General features: G+C 42.7%; 1 protein-coding gene across 2 annotated transcripts in view; it reads right to left on the bottom strand.

Annotated features, from left to right (window-relative positions):
* The window catches only part of SH2D4A (SH2 domain containing 4A), a 186652-nt gene that overhangs the window by 12512 nt on the left and 156738 nt on the right, over window positions 1–17402 (bottom strand). For both annotated transcript variants that reach the window (XM_030194502.1, XM_030194503.1), the window contains exons 6-8: window positions 15752–15896; window positions 12645–12858; window positions 2540–2670 (exon numbers count right to left, since the gene is read on the bottom strand). In XM_030194502.1, coding sequence (XP_030050362.1) covers window positions 2540–2670; window positions 12645–12858; window positions 15752–15896 — 490 coding nt within the window. The remainder of the gene's footprint in view (window positions 1–2539; window positions 2671–12644; window positions 12859–15751; window positions 15897–17402) is intronic.

Here is a 17402-nt window from a genome sequence, read left to right as displayed (position 1 = left end):
GATATAGTTTGTACTCAAGAGATGCATTTCTTGCAAAACACATACAACATTCCATTTGGCGACACTGGCATATTTTGCAAGGCTTAGAATGCTTCAAGAACAAAAGATTAGTCATCACCTAATCAAGAAACAACAATTTGAAAGAATATCCAGTTCCATCAATGCTACCTGAACCAACTGCACAACCCCCTGCCCCAATTTTGTGACACCGTAAATGTGGCCGGTGCAGCATCTGCAGTCCATTTTGAACAATCTGTTTTCATTCATCCCAAGACACACAAGAGATACATTTTGTGACACACCTCAGACTGCAATACATCTTTTGTTATCTATATCATCCAGTGCCCATGTGCATTGTTCTATATTGGCAAGACGACATGAGCCATAAAAACTAGGATTATAGGAGCACCAAAGTTGCATCAATAAAGTAGAAAACGCACCATTAGTTAAGCCATTGGGACACAGCAAAACATACCGATCTTAAATTCCTGGTATTCAAAAACCTTTAGACAAAATTGGAGAAGAGGCAATCTGGATAACCTCCTCCTCTGGGAGGAACAGACAGACATTTAACTTCGATTTAAAGGCGGTTAGCTTAGCAGACGGGGTTAGACGGTTTCCTAAAGGACAAGTCCATAAACCACTACTAAATGGATTTGGGAAAAATCCACAATTCCAGGAATAACATGTATAGAATGTTTGTACGTTTGGGAAGCTCGCCAGGTGCCCTTGGCCTGGATTGGCCGCTGTCGTGGACAGGATGCTGGGCTCGATGGACCTTTGGTCTTTTCCCAGTGTGGCATTACTTATGTACTTATGTAAATATTCTGACATCTTTGGGATTGAATAGCGAGATGGATCTCTGCCCTTTTATAATTTCAACACATAGGTCTTAATCCTATATAATAAATTTGTACCTCCAACGTTCTACGTCTGGATGCCTGGGTTCGTAACAATTCCCATTGGTCCGCCCTCGCGTCTGAATGTGATGACGTCAGAGGGCGGATCAATGAGAGGGAAGGGAAACCAGCACCAGCTAGCCACAGAACATTGGAAGTGGGGATACAATCGCGGGAGAATTGCCCCCTCCCTCCCCCGAGTTCCAGACCCCCTGCCTCCCTCCCGCTCTCTCTCCCCTCCGAGTGGCAGCCCGACCTGTGTTGCCCGCCCTCTTCTCCCAGTCCTCCACCTGCCCCTCGCCTTACTTCGTGTCGACCTGAATTTAAAAGTTCTTACCTCGGGGTCCGGCGGCAGCAGTAAAGGTCGAGCAGCCACGGCGCTTCAGCCTGCCTTCCCTTCTGTCTCAGCTCTGCCTCTGGTCCCGCTCTTCCGGAAACAGGAAATGAGGGTGGGACCAGAGGCAGAGCTGAGACAGGCTAAAGCGCCATGCCTGCTCGACTTTCACTGATGCCGCCGGACCCCTCTTCCCCCAAACCAGGCACTAATGTCCACAGTAGAACATGGGTCAAGGGTAAGCCAAGGCAAATCATGAAAAGCAAAGTAAAAATAATAATAGTCTAAGAGGTTTGGGCAGCTGCCTTCCAAGTTGTATAAATGTCTCATATCTTGTAGCAGAAATATTATCCCTACATGGGCTTGTTAGAAACCACTTTAAATCAACAAATATGGTAGTTTATATCATTGCTAACTCAATTTCATATAAATATCACACCACATTATAAAAACTAATACTCTTCCCCAAAAAATGTGAAAATAGTGCTCGGTGCATCCCCATCATTCCAACCCTGGAACGTGATGGTTAACGGATGATAATCATTGCATCAACAGCTATAATTCTGCTTAAATGAAAATATTATAGAAAACTGCACTTATTTTAGAATCTAGAAGTAAGTCAGTTCCTTATCGAGCTACTGGTGAGTTCTGCAATTATGTTCCAGAGAGGAAATATAACACCTCCATGTGCAAAAGATCTGTTGGCCTCATGAGTTAGTTCTGTGTGTAAAATGTCCCCCAAAATCATATAGCCTAAGAGACAGATCCAAGGCTTGCAAAATATTTTCAAAAGACATTGGTCTTTATTTTCATTGTATGAGGGATTTGAAGCCCCTCACAGATTTGCATTTACCAGAGGTCCTAATATAGGAGAACTATTAAAAGATCAAAAAGAAGGGTCCTCACAGGAAAGGTTTAGGGGAGGTCATAAGCAATGTTCACATAGTATACACTGCCCCTAGTAACAATCTTGCAATACTACTGCTAGTGTTTCAAGATGCCACACAAGGGCTTTCTTCTTTCATATAGCAGCTTGAACTCCTTGACAGCACCATTTTGAAGAAGGTATCTACCATGGCAAGAACGAGCGGGGATCGATCCTGGGATGTCGGGTTATGCAGGTGGGCTGGCTGGGTAGAAAGGAACTGATGTGGGGGAGGTACCTGGGTAGAAAGGAACTGATGTGGGGGAGTACCGAGGCAAGGGGGGGCACCAAAGCCCCTTGAGCAGGCCCTAAGATAGCACAACATGGATTAGTCTGCATGCATTTTGGTAAAGATAATATCAGATATAGCACTGTACTCACCATGGAACCAGGGCGCTATTTGGTCTCCTGATTTGTCACATCCTGCGTGGAGAGGTAATTGTTCATCTTTAAACCACCTGATGATATTTTCCTGGGTGGCACATGATGTTGACCTCTTTATTCCCTGCCTCCTGTCATGTGAAGAATTGATTTATTTAGAACATTGTAGCACAAACAGAAGTCAGATTTTAAGAAGTGGCAGTGAAAGGCGATCAAAGATAAATCCTAGAAGTTATTCTCTCTCGGCATTAGTTTATCCTGAGCATCAATCACACAAATTAGTGGAACAGGATTAGGCCACTTGAACATACAGAAGGAAAAAAAAGGTTAACTAAAAGAGACAAAAGTAAGGTGAGAAAAATATTTTACAGTACTACTTTAGTACAGTACATTGTTTGACTAGCTTTGGAGAGGCATTTTTTTCTTCAGGCTGGAATGAAATAAGTAAAAGAAGACATTTGACCTGATGAAACGAGTACCAACTCCAGAAAGCTAATTAAGCAATTCATTCTGTTAGTCCAATATAAGGTATTAATACGGATGGGCAGCCAGAACATTTGTGTTTCATCATTTCTGGGAATGTTTGTTTGATCATTTTTGTTGGCCACTTATTTGTCTCAGGACCAAAATCGTTGAGTGTTCACTCTTTTGAAAGAGGATGCACTATTTAGAAAAAGGGCACACTTTTCCTGATAGCATGCATGATGGCACGCTATTGTAAAAAGAGATGCTCACTGTTTCAGGGGAGTGCACACTTAGCAGCAAACAACAACAACAAAAATGTTCATGTTTCTTTCTGCTCATTTCCCATATTGTGGTCGACAACAGCCCACCCTAGGTATTACCTTACATATATTTTTAAAAATTTTGGTAATCTACTTTGTGCAAACTGCAACAAAAATACTGAAAGAATACGATAAAAATAAATATCAAAAATAACCTAAAAAGTCTGCTGCTAAGTATGGATAACAAAATGGAGTAAGACCTGAAGTTCTCTTGCACTTAGCTGTACTATTTTTCAGTTATGTACGAGTGGCTTCTCAGGTCTTTTTCCTCCATTATTTTGTTCTACTCTACATCGGGTCACATCACATCTGCGACCTCACATCTGCGCACAAGCAAGTACTACTATTTAAATTCTTCTATCTAGCAGTGAAGACGCCACGGCGGCTCCCACCAGGAGCAGGATGTGCTTCTTAGTTGAGCTCCTTGTGGCGAGCGACGAGCAGTGAGTAACCGAGGAGTCTTCTCTTTTCCTGTATTAACAAGGCTTGCTTGCTCCATTTCAATAATTTCTTCGTGATTGTCCTTTTGGGTAGTTTCTCCATTTCTGACACTCTAATGGGGCATAATTGAAAGGGACGTCCAGGTTTTGACGAGGACGTCCTCGCAAAACGTCCTGGATGCAGGGGAGGGGAAACCCGTATTATCAAAACAAGATGGACGTCCATCTTTCGTTTCGATAATACGGGCAGGGATGTCCAAATCTTGAAATTTTGGTAGTCCTTAGAGATGGTCGTTTCTGATTTTCAGCAATAATGGAAACCAAGGACATCCATCTCAGAAATGACCAAATGCAAGCCCTTTGGTCATGGGAGGAGCCAGCATTTGTAGTCCCCCTGACATGCCAGGACACCAACCGGGCACCCTAGGGGGCACCGCAGTGGACTTCATAAATTGCTCCCAGGTACACTGCTCCCTTACCATGTGTGCTGAGCCCCCCAAAACCCACTACCCCCAACCGTACTACCACTACCATAGCCCTTACAGGAGAAGGGGGGCACCTAGATGTGGTTACAGTGGGTTTGTGGTGGATTTTGGAGGACTCGCTGTTTCCTCCACAAACTAACAGGTAGGGGGGGTATGGACCTGGGTCCGCCTGCCTGAAGTGCACTGCACCCACTAAAACTGCTCCAAGGACCGGCATACTGCTGTCACGGACCTGAGTATGACATCTGAGGCTGGCATAGAAGCTGGCAAAAAATAATTTGAAAGATTTTTTTTGAGAGTGGGAGGGGGTTAGTGACCACTGTGGGAGTAACAGGATGTCATCCCCGAAATGACCAGATGACCACCAGAGGAAATTGGGGATGACATCCCGTTACTCCCGCAGTGGTGACTAATCCCCTCCCACGAAAAACATGACCAGGTAAAGTCGTCCAAGTGCTCGTCAGGGACGTCCTTATTTTTCCATTATGGGTCGAGGACGTCCTAGTGTTAAGCACGCCCAAGTCCCGCCTTCTCTACACCTCCGACACGCCCCCTTGAACTTTGGCTGTCCCTGTGACGGAAAGCAGTTGGGGATGTCCAAAATCTGCTTTCGATTATACCGATTTGGACGACCCTGTGAGAAGGACGTACATCTTCCAATGTGTGTCGAAAGATGGGCGTCCTTCTCTTTCGAAAATGAGCCCGTTTGTCTCCACTAACTCTTCTCATTGTACTTCTTATCTTTCCTTTCTCCTTCTGGGGAGCTTTAGTCTTTAGAAGCTTACCCAGTCTCTGTATGATGGGACCACCGTCCTTTTCCTAAATCTTATGTTTACCCTCCTAAAACAAAAATTCTTACATATTGTCATGCTCCACTACTAGTTTCCTCATCTTCTCAAGAATTTGCTTTGCTTAACTGCAGATCTCTTAAGCGTAAATCATTTCTCATTCATGATCTTCTTGGATCCAATCGCTTGGACTTCTCTTTGCCCGTCAGAAATATGGCTCTTCCCTGGAGAAGAGGGCCTTTTATATTTTCATCATTGCCCTCGGGTTTTTCCGTGTATTATTCTTCTCGAGTTGGCAAACGTGTTGGTGGGCTGGCAATTATCTAGCCATCTGTGCTTCAAGTTAAAGAGGTATCTGAGCATGACTTGCCCTTTCCAGAGCTCCTCCTGCTGGAAGTTGCTACTAGTCCACTGTACACAGTCTCCTCTTCTATTGTTCCCCTTTGCTAAAAGCGGAGGATTGTGATAAGATATACCAGTCCTTAGCGGATGCCGCAATGAAATTCTCTCATGTTCTTATCTTAGCAGATTTTAATATTCATATGGATGACCCATCCTCCACACGTGCCAGAGCTTTCTCCTCTCTGTTGTCAGACCTTGACCCAGTGGTGTGCTGGAGCAGGCTTTCACAGGCTCTAGAGAGCCGTTTGTTAAGTTTTTAAGAATTTTGGGAGCCGGTTCTCCATGGCTACTTTAACAAATGGATCCCAAAATGTGGGCTTGGGCCCCTCTTGAATTCTCTTTTACTTTGCTGGCGAGAGAGAGCCCCCTGTTAATTTACCAGCACTCCCCTGCCTTGACCTAATTCAGCATGTTATGGCTCCAACACATATTGCTGGACACAGTCTCGATTTGATAATAACAGACTCCACTTCTTCCTTCCAAGTTTCCTCGCTTAAAACCCATCCAGTCAGTTTCCAGGGGGCGGAGCAAGATGGCGGCAGCAACACCATTCCGCGAGTGAGCCTCTGGATAATGCTGTGTCAAACCTACACCTCTTGGTAGATTTTTTCTTCTTTAAAGATTTATCTTATTTCTTTTTCTAACGATGCTGCATACCAAGAGGAAGAGGGTTTTGAGAACCGGAGCCCTGCCGGTACGAACTTCGACTCCAACACAGCTTTCTATCCAAGGTTTCCTCGCGAGAACCCCTGTTACGGCGCCGGGAAGCCCTGCTGAGCTCGCTACCCAAGGAGAGGCTGAACTCCAGGGGCAGGACGTTTCATTGTCCCCCCCGGCGCGCCCACCCCCACCGCAACCGGCTGAGGTCGATGAAGGCGGAGTAGCCCCTAACCGCGGTGACGGGAGAGGAGAGCTACTACTGGGTCCCCACTTCGACGCTACAGCTGAGGCCTGTATAATAGCAAAGGCTGAGAGTCAGATGGCACAGAGACCAGGAAAATCTTTAGTCTCCTCGCCGGCGGTGACTCTTGAGGCGATATGGGAGACTCTACAGACGGTGATGGAATCAACTAGCAAGATTGAACCGTTACTGGGTAATGTAAAAGAATTAACTATTGCATTTTCTTCTATGAAAGAAGAGGTAACTGAAAAGATCCAAAATCTGTCAATTGAAACTTCTAAATTGAAGGAAACTTCAGTTAAATTAATACAAGATAATATGCTGATACATAAAAAGTTGGAACATTTTGAAAATTATAACAGGAGGCTAAATTTACGATTTTTGAACTTTCCACGGACTTCTATATATTCTCCACTAGAAATTTTTAAAAGGTATTTGGTGGAAAATTTAAAATTTACCTTAGAAAATGTGCCTCCAGTGAATAAAATTTATTATCTTCCTACAAAGAAAGCAATACAACTGTTGGAACAACCGGATTTAAATGTATCAGAATTACTGGAAACATCGCTGACTGATATAACTGAACGGCAAACTTTGCTGGTCTCATTTGTATTTCCCCAAGACTTAGAATCTGTTAGGAAGATGGCTTTGAAGAACTTGCAAACCCCATTTTATGGGGGGAAAATCTGGGTATTCCCAGATGTTACTAAACAAACTCAAAGTAGAAGGAAAGACTTCTTAGCACTTCGTGCTGAAACTTTGTCTTTAGGAGCCTCATTTCATTTGAACTATCCTTGCAAATGCAATATAAAATATCTAGGGGTAAAATATGTTTTCTTTGAACCCGAACATTTAAAACAATTTATTTCTCAAAAAAAATTATTATAATGCTTCTTGACCTTAAACCGTTATGTTTCGCCTTAAGACTAGGATGTTGGGAATGTAATTATATTTTTGGGGGTTTGTAATAATAATAATAACCTGCTATTGCTTTATTTCAATCTTGAGTTATATTAAAGTAAATTTCTTTCTCCTAAGTTAACGGCTTTTAGCCCCTCGAATTTGGTGGTCTAATACAAGTTTTGTAATATTTTCCTGATTTATCTTGCTTAATAATGTTGTAATTTCTTAACTGTGTTACCTATCCAAGTAGTAAATGCTTGTAAAAAATGTGAAAATGATAAATAAAAAAAAATAAAATAAAAATAAAACCCATCCAGTTTCTTGGTCAGTCCATTTCTTGTGTTTTTTCAGGTTACTTTTCCTCCATACCCAATCTCTTCCTCTTTCACTGGATACTGGACAAGACGACTGAACTGTTTTAATCCATCCACGATCTCATCACTGGAAGAAGCCTTCCCACCCAATTTTTTAATCTCTCAGTAGATTAGCAGGTTCCCATTTGGAATTCCACTTTACAACAAGCTTTTGATCAAATTGCTCCTTTAACTTATGTTCTGTTTGTGATTCAGACTTTTGGTATTAGTTCTTATTCATATGCTGATAACTTTCTTTTATTTCACTATACTGATTCACTTTCCATTTATTTAACTCCTCTCCAAAACTGTCTACTAGAGGTTGCTTGCTGACTACAGCAGAATCATCTAGTACTGAACCCGGATAAAACAATTGCTTGCTGGATCACTGGCACGTCACCTATTCCAACTACAATTCCATCCCTTTTTGGCAAACCTGTCACCTCTGTTAGTTCCTTTAAATACCTTGGGATCACTCTGGATTCTGAGCTATCCTTCATGCCACATATCTCTCAGGTTGTAAAAACAGGTTTCTTCTCCCTATGTCATCAAAGATTAATTCGTAATATGCTTGACACACCCTCACTAAGTTCTCTCTTCTATGCCTATATCAATTCCAGCTATGACTATTGAAATTCAGTGTATGCTAGTATTACTATGGCTAATCTAAAACGTCTCCAAACTCTTCAGAATACTGCTGCACGTATAATGTGCCATGCTAAACGCTATGACCACATAGCACCTTTACTGCAACGTCTTCACTGGCTCCCTACTGAATTTCAAATTAAATTTAAAATTCTTACCTTAACCCACAAAGTATTCTACTCTTCCACTCCTTCTTACTTAGCCTCTTTGATTATTCCATACACACCTGCTCGAAATCTTCGGTCCTTGGCAGATAACAGGTTTGTCCTACCTCAACCTACTAAAGCATGCTGGGAATCTACATGTTCTTCTGCATTCTTGTTCCTCGCTCCCATGCTCTGGAATTCGGTTCCAAAGCAGCTGCGTCTGGAAAGCTCATACTCTTGTCTTTCGTGCATCTCTAAAAAATTATTTTTTTGAATTAGCTTTTTGAACATAGAGGGCTGTTCCGGTATGGTTATCTGTAATGAGGATCGGGAATACTTTAAATTTTAAAGCTTATGTCGTTCAAGGAGCTATTTTAATAAGTGTGCCTAATTATGGAGTGTTTTTGTCTCTTTTCTAACTTAATGGTTTAATTGCCCTTGGATGTCTGATTATTGCCTACTTGGTTTTGAGTGCCTGACTGCTTTCCTATTGTATTATGGTGTTCTTTTCCACATCCAAATGTAATACTTATTTTGTAAACTGCTTCAACTTGTCATTCAATGAGAAACAGTATATCAAACCTAATAAACAATAAACTAGATTGAACAGCAGACGTTTAAGGTTGTTTTTGCTTTTTTTCTGCTATATCCGTTTTGAACTGTATATTTACAAAGTCAAAACAAGGTTAAAAAAAAAAAAAAAAGAGAGGAGGAACGTATTTGGGAGAGTAGCAAAAATGCTAAATCTGAAGTAGCACATAAGAGGTTACAGAACAAGAGACTTTCTATTTCTATCCAGGCTTGTGACCCTGCTATCTTAATGCAAAACTCTTTTGGTTATATGTCCTGCTTGGGTTGACAACAGTGTATGTTTAAGCAGGGTTCTGCATGCCATTTATATATTTATTTTCAAAAGTTTCAACGTGAAGTACAAAAAATTATATATATATATATATATATATATATATATATATATATATATATATATATATAAATTTTTGTACTTCACGTTGAGACTTTTGAAAATAAATATATAAAGTTCCCACCCTACCTCCAGCTATTTCTGTCTGGGGGGGGGGTGTCACCCTGCAAGCATGCTGGACACAGCTCCCATTCCTCTCCAATGCCCTGCAAACCCCAACACCAGCTCCAAGTTGATATCGAGATGTTTTCCGCAATCTAATACAATCAATGGTATTAAAGCCACTTAGATTACTGCAACGGAACCTATGCAGGTTGCAAAGAATATTTAGTCAAGAAACTTCAGACCGTCCAGGACACAGCGGTGAGACTGATCTTTGGAAAATCTAAATTTGAACCTGCCAAGCCCCTTCGTGAAAAATTACATTGGCTTCCCATTAAAGAACGTATCGCCTTCAAGATCTGTACCTTGATTCATAGGATCATTTACGGAGAAGTTCCCGATTATATGCTAGATCTGGTGGATCTACCACCCAGAAAGAGTTTTAATTCCTCCCGATCATTCCTAAATTTACATTATCCAGATTGCAGTGGCCTGAAGTACAAATCTACCTAAGCATCCAACTTCTCCCTCATAGGCACACAAATGCAGAATGCACTGCCTAGAACCCGAAAATCAACCCAGAACTATCTAAATTTCAGAAAACTATTGAAGACCACCATGTTCAAGAAGGTATACCTTACAGACTCAACCTAATGTACTTCCACCTGTTTTTTCAGCATAATCCATGGACTTTTTTACTATCTTTTGTTATCTGTTGTTTTAAATGTTACCAATATGCTAATAACCTACTACTACAATGTTTAAGTATACTTTCTGAACCGTAGCCTACCCTACGGTTATGTGTAAGCCACATTGAGCCTACAACTAGTGGGAAAATGTGGGTATAAATGTATTAAATAAATAAAATAAGGTTTGATGTGGCAGCAGGAACCTTGTTTGGTGCTCTGCCAGCTGAGCATTAGGGAGGAATAGTTAATGCCCTGTTTAGCATGCATTTGCATGCTACTTGCGGTCAGAGCTGGTGAGCTCATCGTTCCATGCACTCGCTGGCTCAGATCATGAGGTAGGAGCAAACGCGGGCACTAGTATGGCGCTAACAGCCTTTAGCGCTCACGTTTGCTTCTGATCATCGTGGCACGAAAGCATGAGCCACGATGACATCCAAAATTCTGTGCTATCCTCAAGGTCTCAGAAGAACAGCCCAAGACTTCAGCACCGTGCGGATCACACTCTTCAGAAAGAAGATGGCTGCATGTGGTTTTTTTTTTTTCACTCACAGCTCCACATCATGCCAGCCTGGGAATTTCTTAACAGAAATAGGTGAAGTCTTTACAAACTCTACTTGGCACAGAATTGCCACAGGAGTATTGATCAGCAACCCAGTGCTGTAACCACTAGGCCACGCCATTCAAAACATATGCTTGAATAATTACCATGATCACTCAAAATCTGCTGCTGAATTAGGCCTTGCACATTTCTCTATGCTACTTCTAGAACAGGGATCCTCAACCCAGTCCTTGGGATACACCTACCAGTCAGGTTTTCAAGATAACCATAATGATGCATGAGGTAGATTTGCATGCAGATCTCTCTTATGATAGTCATTGTGGGTATCCTGAAAATCTGACTGGCTAGGTGACTGGGTTGAGAACCCCTGTTCTAGAGCGATGAAGTATGAGAGGTGGGGGCAGGAACAAAGAAGTTTATCTGCCCCCGGCTATAAAATCTATCTTTTGGTCTCTTGTCAATAGCATCTATTTCAAATATTACCACATTTGGTTGAATTTTATTATTCTTTCCAGACCAACAGAATTTTAAGTACTGCAACATTCAAGCTGCCCCCCCCCCCCCCCTCTTAAGTCAAAAGCACATACAGACAACATAGCTACACACAGGGGTTGAAAAGAGTTCCATAAGCCATGCTCTGCACGCTTTCCTTGCTTGTTTGGAACTGGATTTTGGATTTTATTTGCATGTGTAAACAGCTTTTTCTCAACAGTAAAAAGGTTAAGATAAATATTTTAACACAATTTTGAATGTTAAAAATGTTTTTGCCACTGGTGGGGGCAGAAGAGTAGTAGTGGGGAGATGGTGGACACTGGGAGGGTTGAAAAAAAAAAAAAGATGCTGGACACCTTGGGGGGGGGGGGGGGGGGGGGGGGAAGGGACACACACTGGACATCAGGCAGGGGATAGGAAGGATAGATGTTTGGGCTATGGGTGAAGCAGGAACAAACGGCTGACGTTCACTTCGGGCGGTACATATCTTTGGGTCGGAACAGACTGTGTCTTTATAATATAAGCTCCAGAGCTATTCCTAATCTAATATAATAATTCGCACCTCCAACTTTCTGAAGCTGACTCCGTGGCAGCGAAGCCGTGTAGTGTTCGTAGGGTTCGTAATCGCACTCCCGATCACTGCCCCGCCCTCGAGGGAATTTTGTGGATTCGCTTCTGTTTCTGCAGTTCCTGTGGTCCCGCCCTTCTGCAAACAGGAAATGAGGGCGGGACCAGAGGAACAGCTGAAAGAAGCGGCGTCTGTACTTGCTGCACTTCAGTGCTGCCAGAGGAGCAGGAGGTAAAACTTTTTAAACAGCAGCTGCCACGTACGAAGGGCTGGGGCACCCGCACACGTCCGCCTTGCTTCGAAGGCCACAGAGACAGAGGGAGGGAGGTGCAGACATCGGAGGAGAGGGGGGGCCCTGAGATGAGAGAGAGGGGGGGATGGGGTAGAGGAGGGGGGAGAACATTAATGGTAGAAGGTCATTATCTTGCTAGCGCCCGTTTCATTTGTTTACGAGTAGTGCATAAAACCTCACACAATTCCTTTTTATTAGGATTTATGTAAACCTGCTCCAATAAAACATGTGTACATATTCTATGTATTTACACACATTTTATGAAATATACACAAACATATCGCAACTCCAAACCAGCTCTGCCCAAACTAGATCCTTGGGAAAGACTGTATGAAATCTTGGCCATGTAGACATACAACAACTATTTTTCACATGTACAACATGCTTTATACAATTAATCCCTACACGTATCAACTATTAAAGTGTGATATCCAATTATGTGTTTTCATAGGATCACAGATAGTGTAAAGATGATCACAATTGTCTAGTTTAATTATCACAATCTAATGGAGGCTAGTATATTAAGCATTAGTTGAGAGGGGCACAAGGTTGGAGATTTGCCTAGGGCACTTAATACCCTTGCGGGATCCCTGTCACTAGCTATTGCCTTTGGTTGCATCTTGAGGTGCTTACCAGTTCAGAACACCATTCTTTGGTTCAGGTGGTAGAATTTTAGGCTTTGGAGGTAGAGGTGGTGGTGGTTTCCTTGGCCCCGTCCCACCAAAGTTTTTGGAGGTTTCCAACACTTTCCCCCTCTCAATGGCTTGCATCGACAGCCTCTTGTAGTCATCCCGGGCTTGCTTGGCAATGGAGCGTCTCCGCTCATCAGCAGCTTTTGACCTTCTCACTGCAGAACAACAAAAAGAGAATACTGCTCCTTAGCTCTTAAGTCATATACTGCCAGTGCTAGTAAAGAAAAGTGGTCTTGCCCCATGCTGTCCTGCAGAACATGGCACTAAGAAAAAAAAAGTTAACGTAACTCAAATTGCAATGAAAACAAGCATTAAGACCCTTTTCCTTCAATCTGATATTTGCTTCACTCTTGAGGTGTTGTGTTTAAAGTTTTTGAAAGGTGACCATTTCTGAAAGGTGACCATTAAATGTCAATAGCTTTGTTGGCCTATCTGAATCAGCACATTACCTATACAAACCGCACCTTGTCACTAGATTTGTATTTAGATTTATTATTCACCTTTTCCCAAATACAGGGGGTCTTTTACTAAAGCTTAGCTTGAGTTATCTGCAGCAGGGTCCATTTTGGTCCTATGGGCCCTGCTGCAGATAACTCAAGCTAAGGTTTAGTAAAAGACCACCTCAAGCAGGGGCGTATCTGCGTGGGGCCACAGGGGCCTGGCCCCCCCCCCAGATTTCGACCTGGCCCCCTCCTGCCATCAACCCTCCCCCACTGCTTACCTTTGCTGGCGGAGGGCCCCAACCCCCGCCAGCCGAGGTCCGCTTCCTCCTGCCTTTAAAAATATTTCTTCCGCTGGCGGGGGACCCCAACCCCCGCCAGCCGACCCGAAGTCTTCATATTTCTTCTTCGTCCGACTCCTCTGTGGCCATGCTGTAAGTAACGCTGTTGATTGAATCCAGTTCGGAGTCTGACGTCGCAGCACGTTGTACGCACGTGCAAATTTAAATTAATGTCAGTCGGTCTTTAGATGTTTACTTCCTGTAGTTTCGGCTTGTTTGAATGCAAGTGTTCCATCAGGAATCATTCGCCAGTAGAGTCCATTTTCGTCCACACCTTACATCTTTCCAACCATCCAACAGTGGCTTTAAATTCAGTTAGTCCAAGACTTTCACCTAGCTGATTAGCTTTCTCCATAAGCAGTGGACCACTGACAGGAAACTGTCTGCAGCGGACCACTGACAGGAAACTGTCTGCTCCTGACTTGCGAAAACCACCGAAGAAAAGCATCTTCTACCTCCTCAGTTTATCCCGCCCGTTTTCGTTTCTGGTGTGGATTTGTATTGTTTTGCCAGTCTTCCAGAAGCTGGTCTTTCTGCTTCAAGATACATGAAATTTGACTGGGATTGACACCATATTCTTTAGCAATAGATACTTGACTTTGTTTTCTAATTTTTTAAGAACTTCTATTCGTTCAGCCAGTGTTAAAGTCTTTCAGTTGCGCGACAACGACTCCAGTGTACACTCTAACAACGTTCTTTCGCTTATTCTTCCTGTGGCAGTTAACCAACGAGATTTCAAATTTACAGCCCCTTTGTCACGCCAATTGGCTTCCGTATTCCATGAACGCGCTTATGCGGAGTCTTTCCTGCAGAGAAGCGGTCTTAAACCATGCATATAAGCGAATCTTGCACTTATCAGTGGTGCACTAAACTGAAATTTGTCCCCGTAGAAATTGATGGCGCCAAAAATGGGACCGAAGTACAGCATGCAGTTAAACAGAGCATGTGCTTATCCGACGTGCACTTAAATGGCGTGCACTGTATATACAGAGTACCATAATTTTATGAAGCATTTTCAGTGTGTAAAGCATGTTCCATAAATGGAAAAAGGTCATATACAGGTGCATGGAAAAAGTAAATCTACTTATACACAATCTGGCCCGGATTCTATATATGGTAACTAAAGTTGCTCATGCAAATTTGGAAGGGTGGCCAAATTGCGGGCGCAACTTAATTAACAACCCAATCAGAATGATAATTGGCCACTAACAAGCAACTATCTGTACTAATTGGAATTTAAATGAGCAACTTTCTAAGCGTATTCTGTAAAGCGGTGGACATAAATTCTAATGTGCAGATATCAAAAAGCGGTGTGGCCACAGGAGGGGCACGGGTGGGTCTGGGTGTTCCTAAAAATTACGTGCACTGCTATAGAATATGCCCCATCTGCACCTGTTTGGTGCAAGCATTTACACCAGGTTTTAGTTGGCATAAATGGTTGCACCTAAATTTTAGTCGCAGGGACGGCTGCCACGTGTATTCTATAAACTGCGTCTAACTTTAGATGAGGTTTATAGAATAGCGGCTTCTTTTACCGTGCCAATTTTTTCGGTGGAATATATAGAATCTGGCCCTCTGTGTGTAGGCATTTCCAGGGCAGTTCAGACAGAACTGGGGCAAAGTTGCAATGTACATGCACAGTATACAGAGTACATGCACAACTCATACCAGGTATAAGAGTGTGCCAGAACATCTGTGTGCTACTGGGACTGGTCCTGGGTACCTATGTTATAAACAGCTACATAGACACCTATCCTGCTTTTATATTTAAAAAAAAAAAAACCTCCCAACTTTGCCTTGTTATAAAATTACCACAACTGCTTTCCAAGGCAGTAATGGACACAGCTTTAAAAAAAAAACAACAACCCACTCACCACACCACAAAACCCACAAATCTATATAATAGCCAAAGTATTATTGCTTGTCATGCTGAAATAGCACAGAATGTGTGTTTTAAAACAGATTGTGTTCTGAAAATTTTGGAAAAAGTTACAGTAAAGATCTACATAAAGAGCCACAGAAATAGGGGGCAGATGGAGGAAAGAAGCTTGTGCGCAAAAAAGCTTGAGCATCTCAGAACAGTCCTCCATGTTGAACAGAAGAAAATTTGATAAAGCAAAGCAGTGATGATGAAATTTATAGCTCATCATTTAATACAATAGCATATAAGCAGCAGACCACCCAATTGAACAGGATGTGTCACCAGCATCAGTACCTACTGCCCTGGTCTGACATCAAATATATGACTCAATTTCTAGTGCACTTACAGGACTCCTGCCACACAGAATCTTCTTTTTCTAATTTCTGAACTATTTCCTGCGTCTCTTTCCAGTTCATATAGATCTCCTGGGTTCGCTCTTCTTCTAATCGTTTGATCTCCTCTTCATGTTTCTTCATCACAGCTTCCTTTTTCTATTGAAATAGATGTAAAAAAAAAAAAAGCAGCAATAAAGCATTTCATTTACTTGCCAAAATAAAATGCTAATAGCTACAGACAACCCTGCATGTGTTTTTTTTTTGTTTGTTGTTTCTTTAAGTGGACTGTATGAGAAGGAAATTACCAGGTCACTATACACAACACAGGGCGAGATGTACTAATGTGCATTATTGCTGTTTAAAATGCATTACTTAATGCAGGCCACATTACTGTCAATGGGACCTAGTTAGTAGTAATCTACTACTACTACTTGACATTTCTAAAGCGCTACTATGGTTACGCAGCGCTGTACAATTTAACATAGAAGGACAGTCCCTGCTCAAAGGAGCTTACAATCTAAAGGACAAATGTAAAGTCAGTCAAATAGGGGCAGTCTAGATTTCCTGAAAGGTATAAAGGTTAGGTGCCAAAAAGCAACATTGAAGAGGTGGACTTTCAAGGATTTGAAGATGGGTAGGGAGGGGGCTTGGCGTAAGGGCTCAGGAAGTTTATTCCAAGCATAGGGTGAGGCGAGGCAGAATGAGCGGAGCCTGGAGTTGGCGGTGGTGGAGAAGGGTACTGAGAGGAGGGATTTGTCCTGTGAGCGGAGGTTACGGGCGGGAACGTAAGGGGAAATGAGGGTAGAGAGGTAATGAGGGGCTGCAGACTGAGTGCATTTGTAGGTAAGAAGGAGAAGCTTGAACTGTATGCGGTATCTGATTGGAAGCCAGTGAAGTGACCTGAGAAGAGGGGTGATATGAGTATATCGGTTCAGGCGGAATATAAGACGTGCAGCAGAGTTCTGAACAGATTGAAGGGGGGATAGATGGCTAAGTGGGAGGCCAGTAAGGAGTAGGTTGCAGTAGTCAAGGCGAGAGGTAATGAGAGTGTGGACGAGAGTACGGGTGGTGTGCTCAGAGAGGAATTGGCGAATTTTGCTGATGTTAAAGAGAAATTCTAGAACCTTGTGCGCACGTTTTCATGATTAGTGTGCAAAATTGCATGCCAGGGTTACAGAATACAGCCAGTTATGCATGTAATTTAAAGGTGCTAACTTGTATTAACTCCAATTATAGCCAATTATTGATAAACTAGTAACGAAGGCCCGTTTCAAATCGCAATGAAACGGGCGCTAGCAAGGCTCCCCTCCGTCCCTTTGTGTCTCCGGCCCCCCTGCAGCCTCCGTACGAGAGCTACAGTGCAGTACAACGGAGCTGAGAATGTGCTCCGCCCTCAACGTCATAACGTTTGATGCGAGGGCGGGGCCCACAGAGTGTGATTTTGTGTGGCTTCAGAGTTTCGAACTTACGAATCTAGCTTCAGTGACGTCAGTGCAAATAGAATGTTGAGGGTGAGTTTTATATATATATATATATATATATAGATGGCGCTACTCTGCAGTTATGCGAATAACCGCACTCAAGTCGATTTTTTATAACCTTAGCACATAATTTCTTTAGTGCACAACTGCAAGGGGGTGTGGATGTGGGAGCAGCAAGGGT

The sequence above is a fragment of the Microcaecilia unicolor genome, chromosome 2, assembly GCF_901765095.1.
Source record: "Microcaecilia unicolor chromosome 2, aMicUni1.1, whole genome shotgun sequence".
Classification (NCBI taxonomy): domain Eukaryota; kingdom Metazoa; phylum Chordata; class Amphibia; order Gymnophiona; family Siphonopidae; genus Microcaecilia; species Microcaecilia unicolor.
The sequence above is the reverse complement of the archived record's forward strand: the minus strand, read 5'-3'. Positions and strand labels throughout refer to the sequence as shown.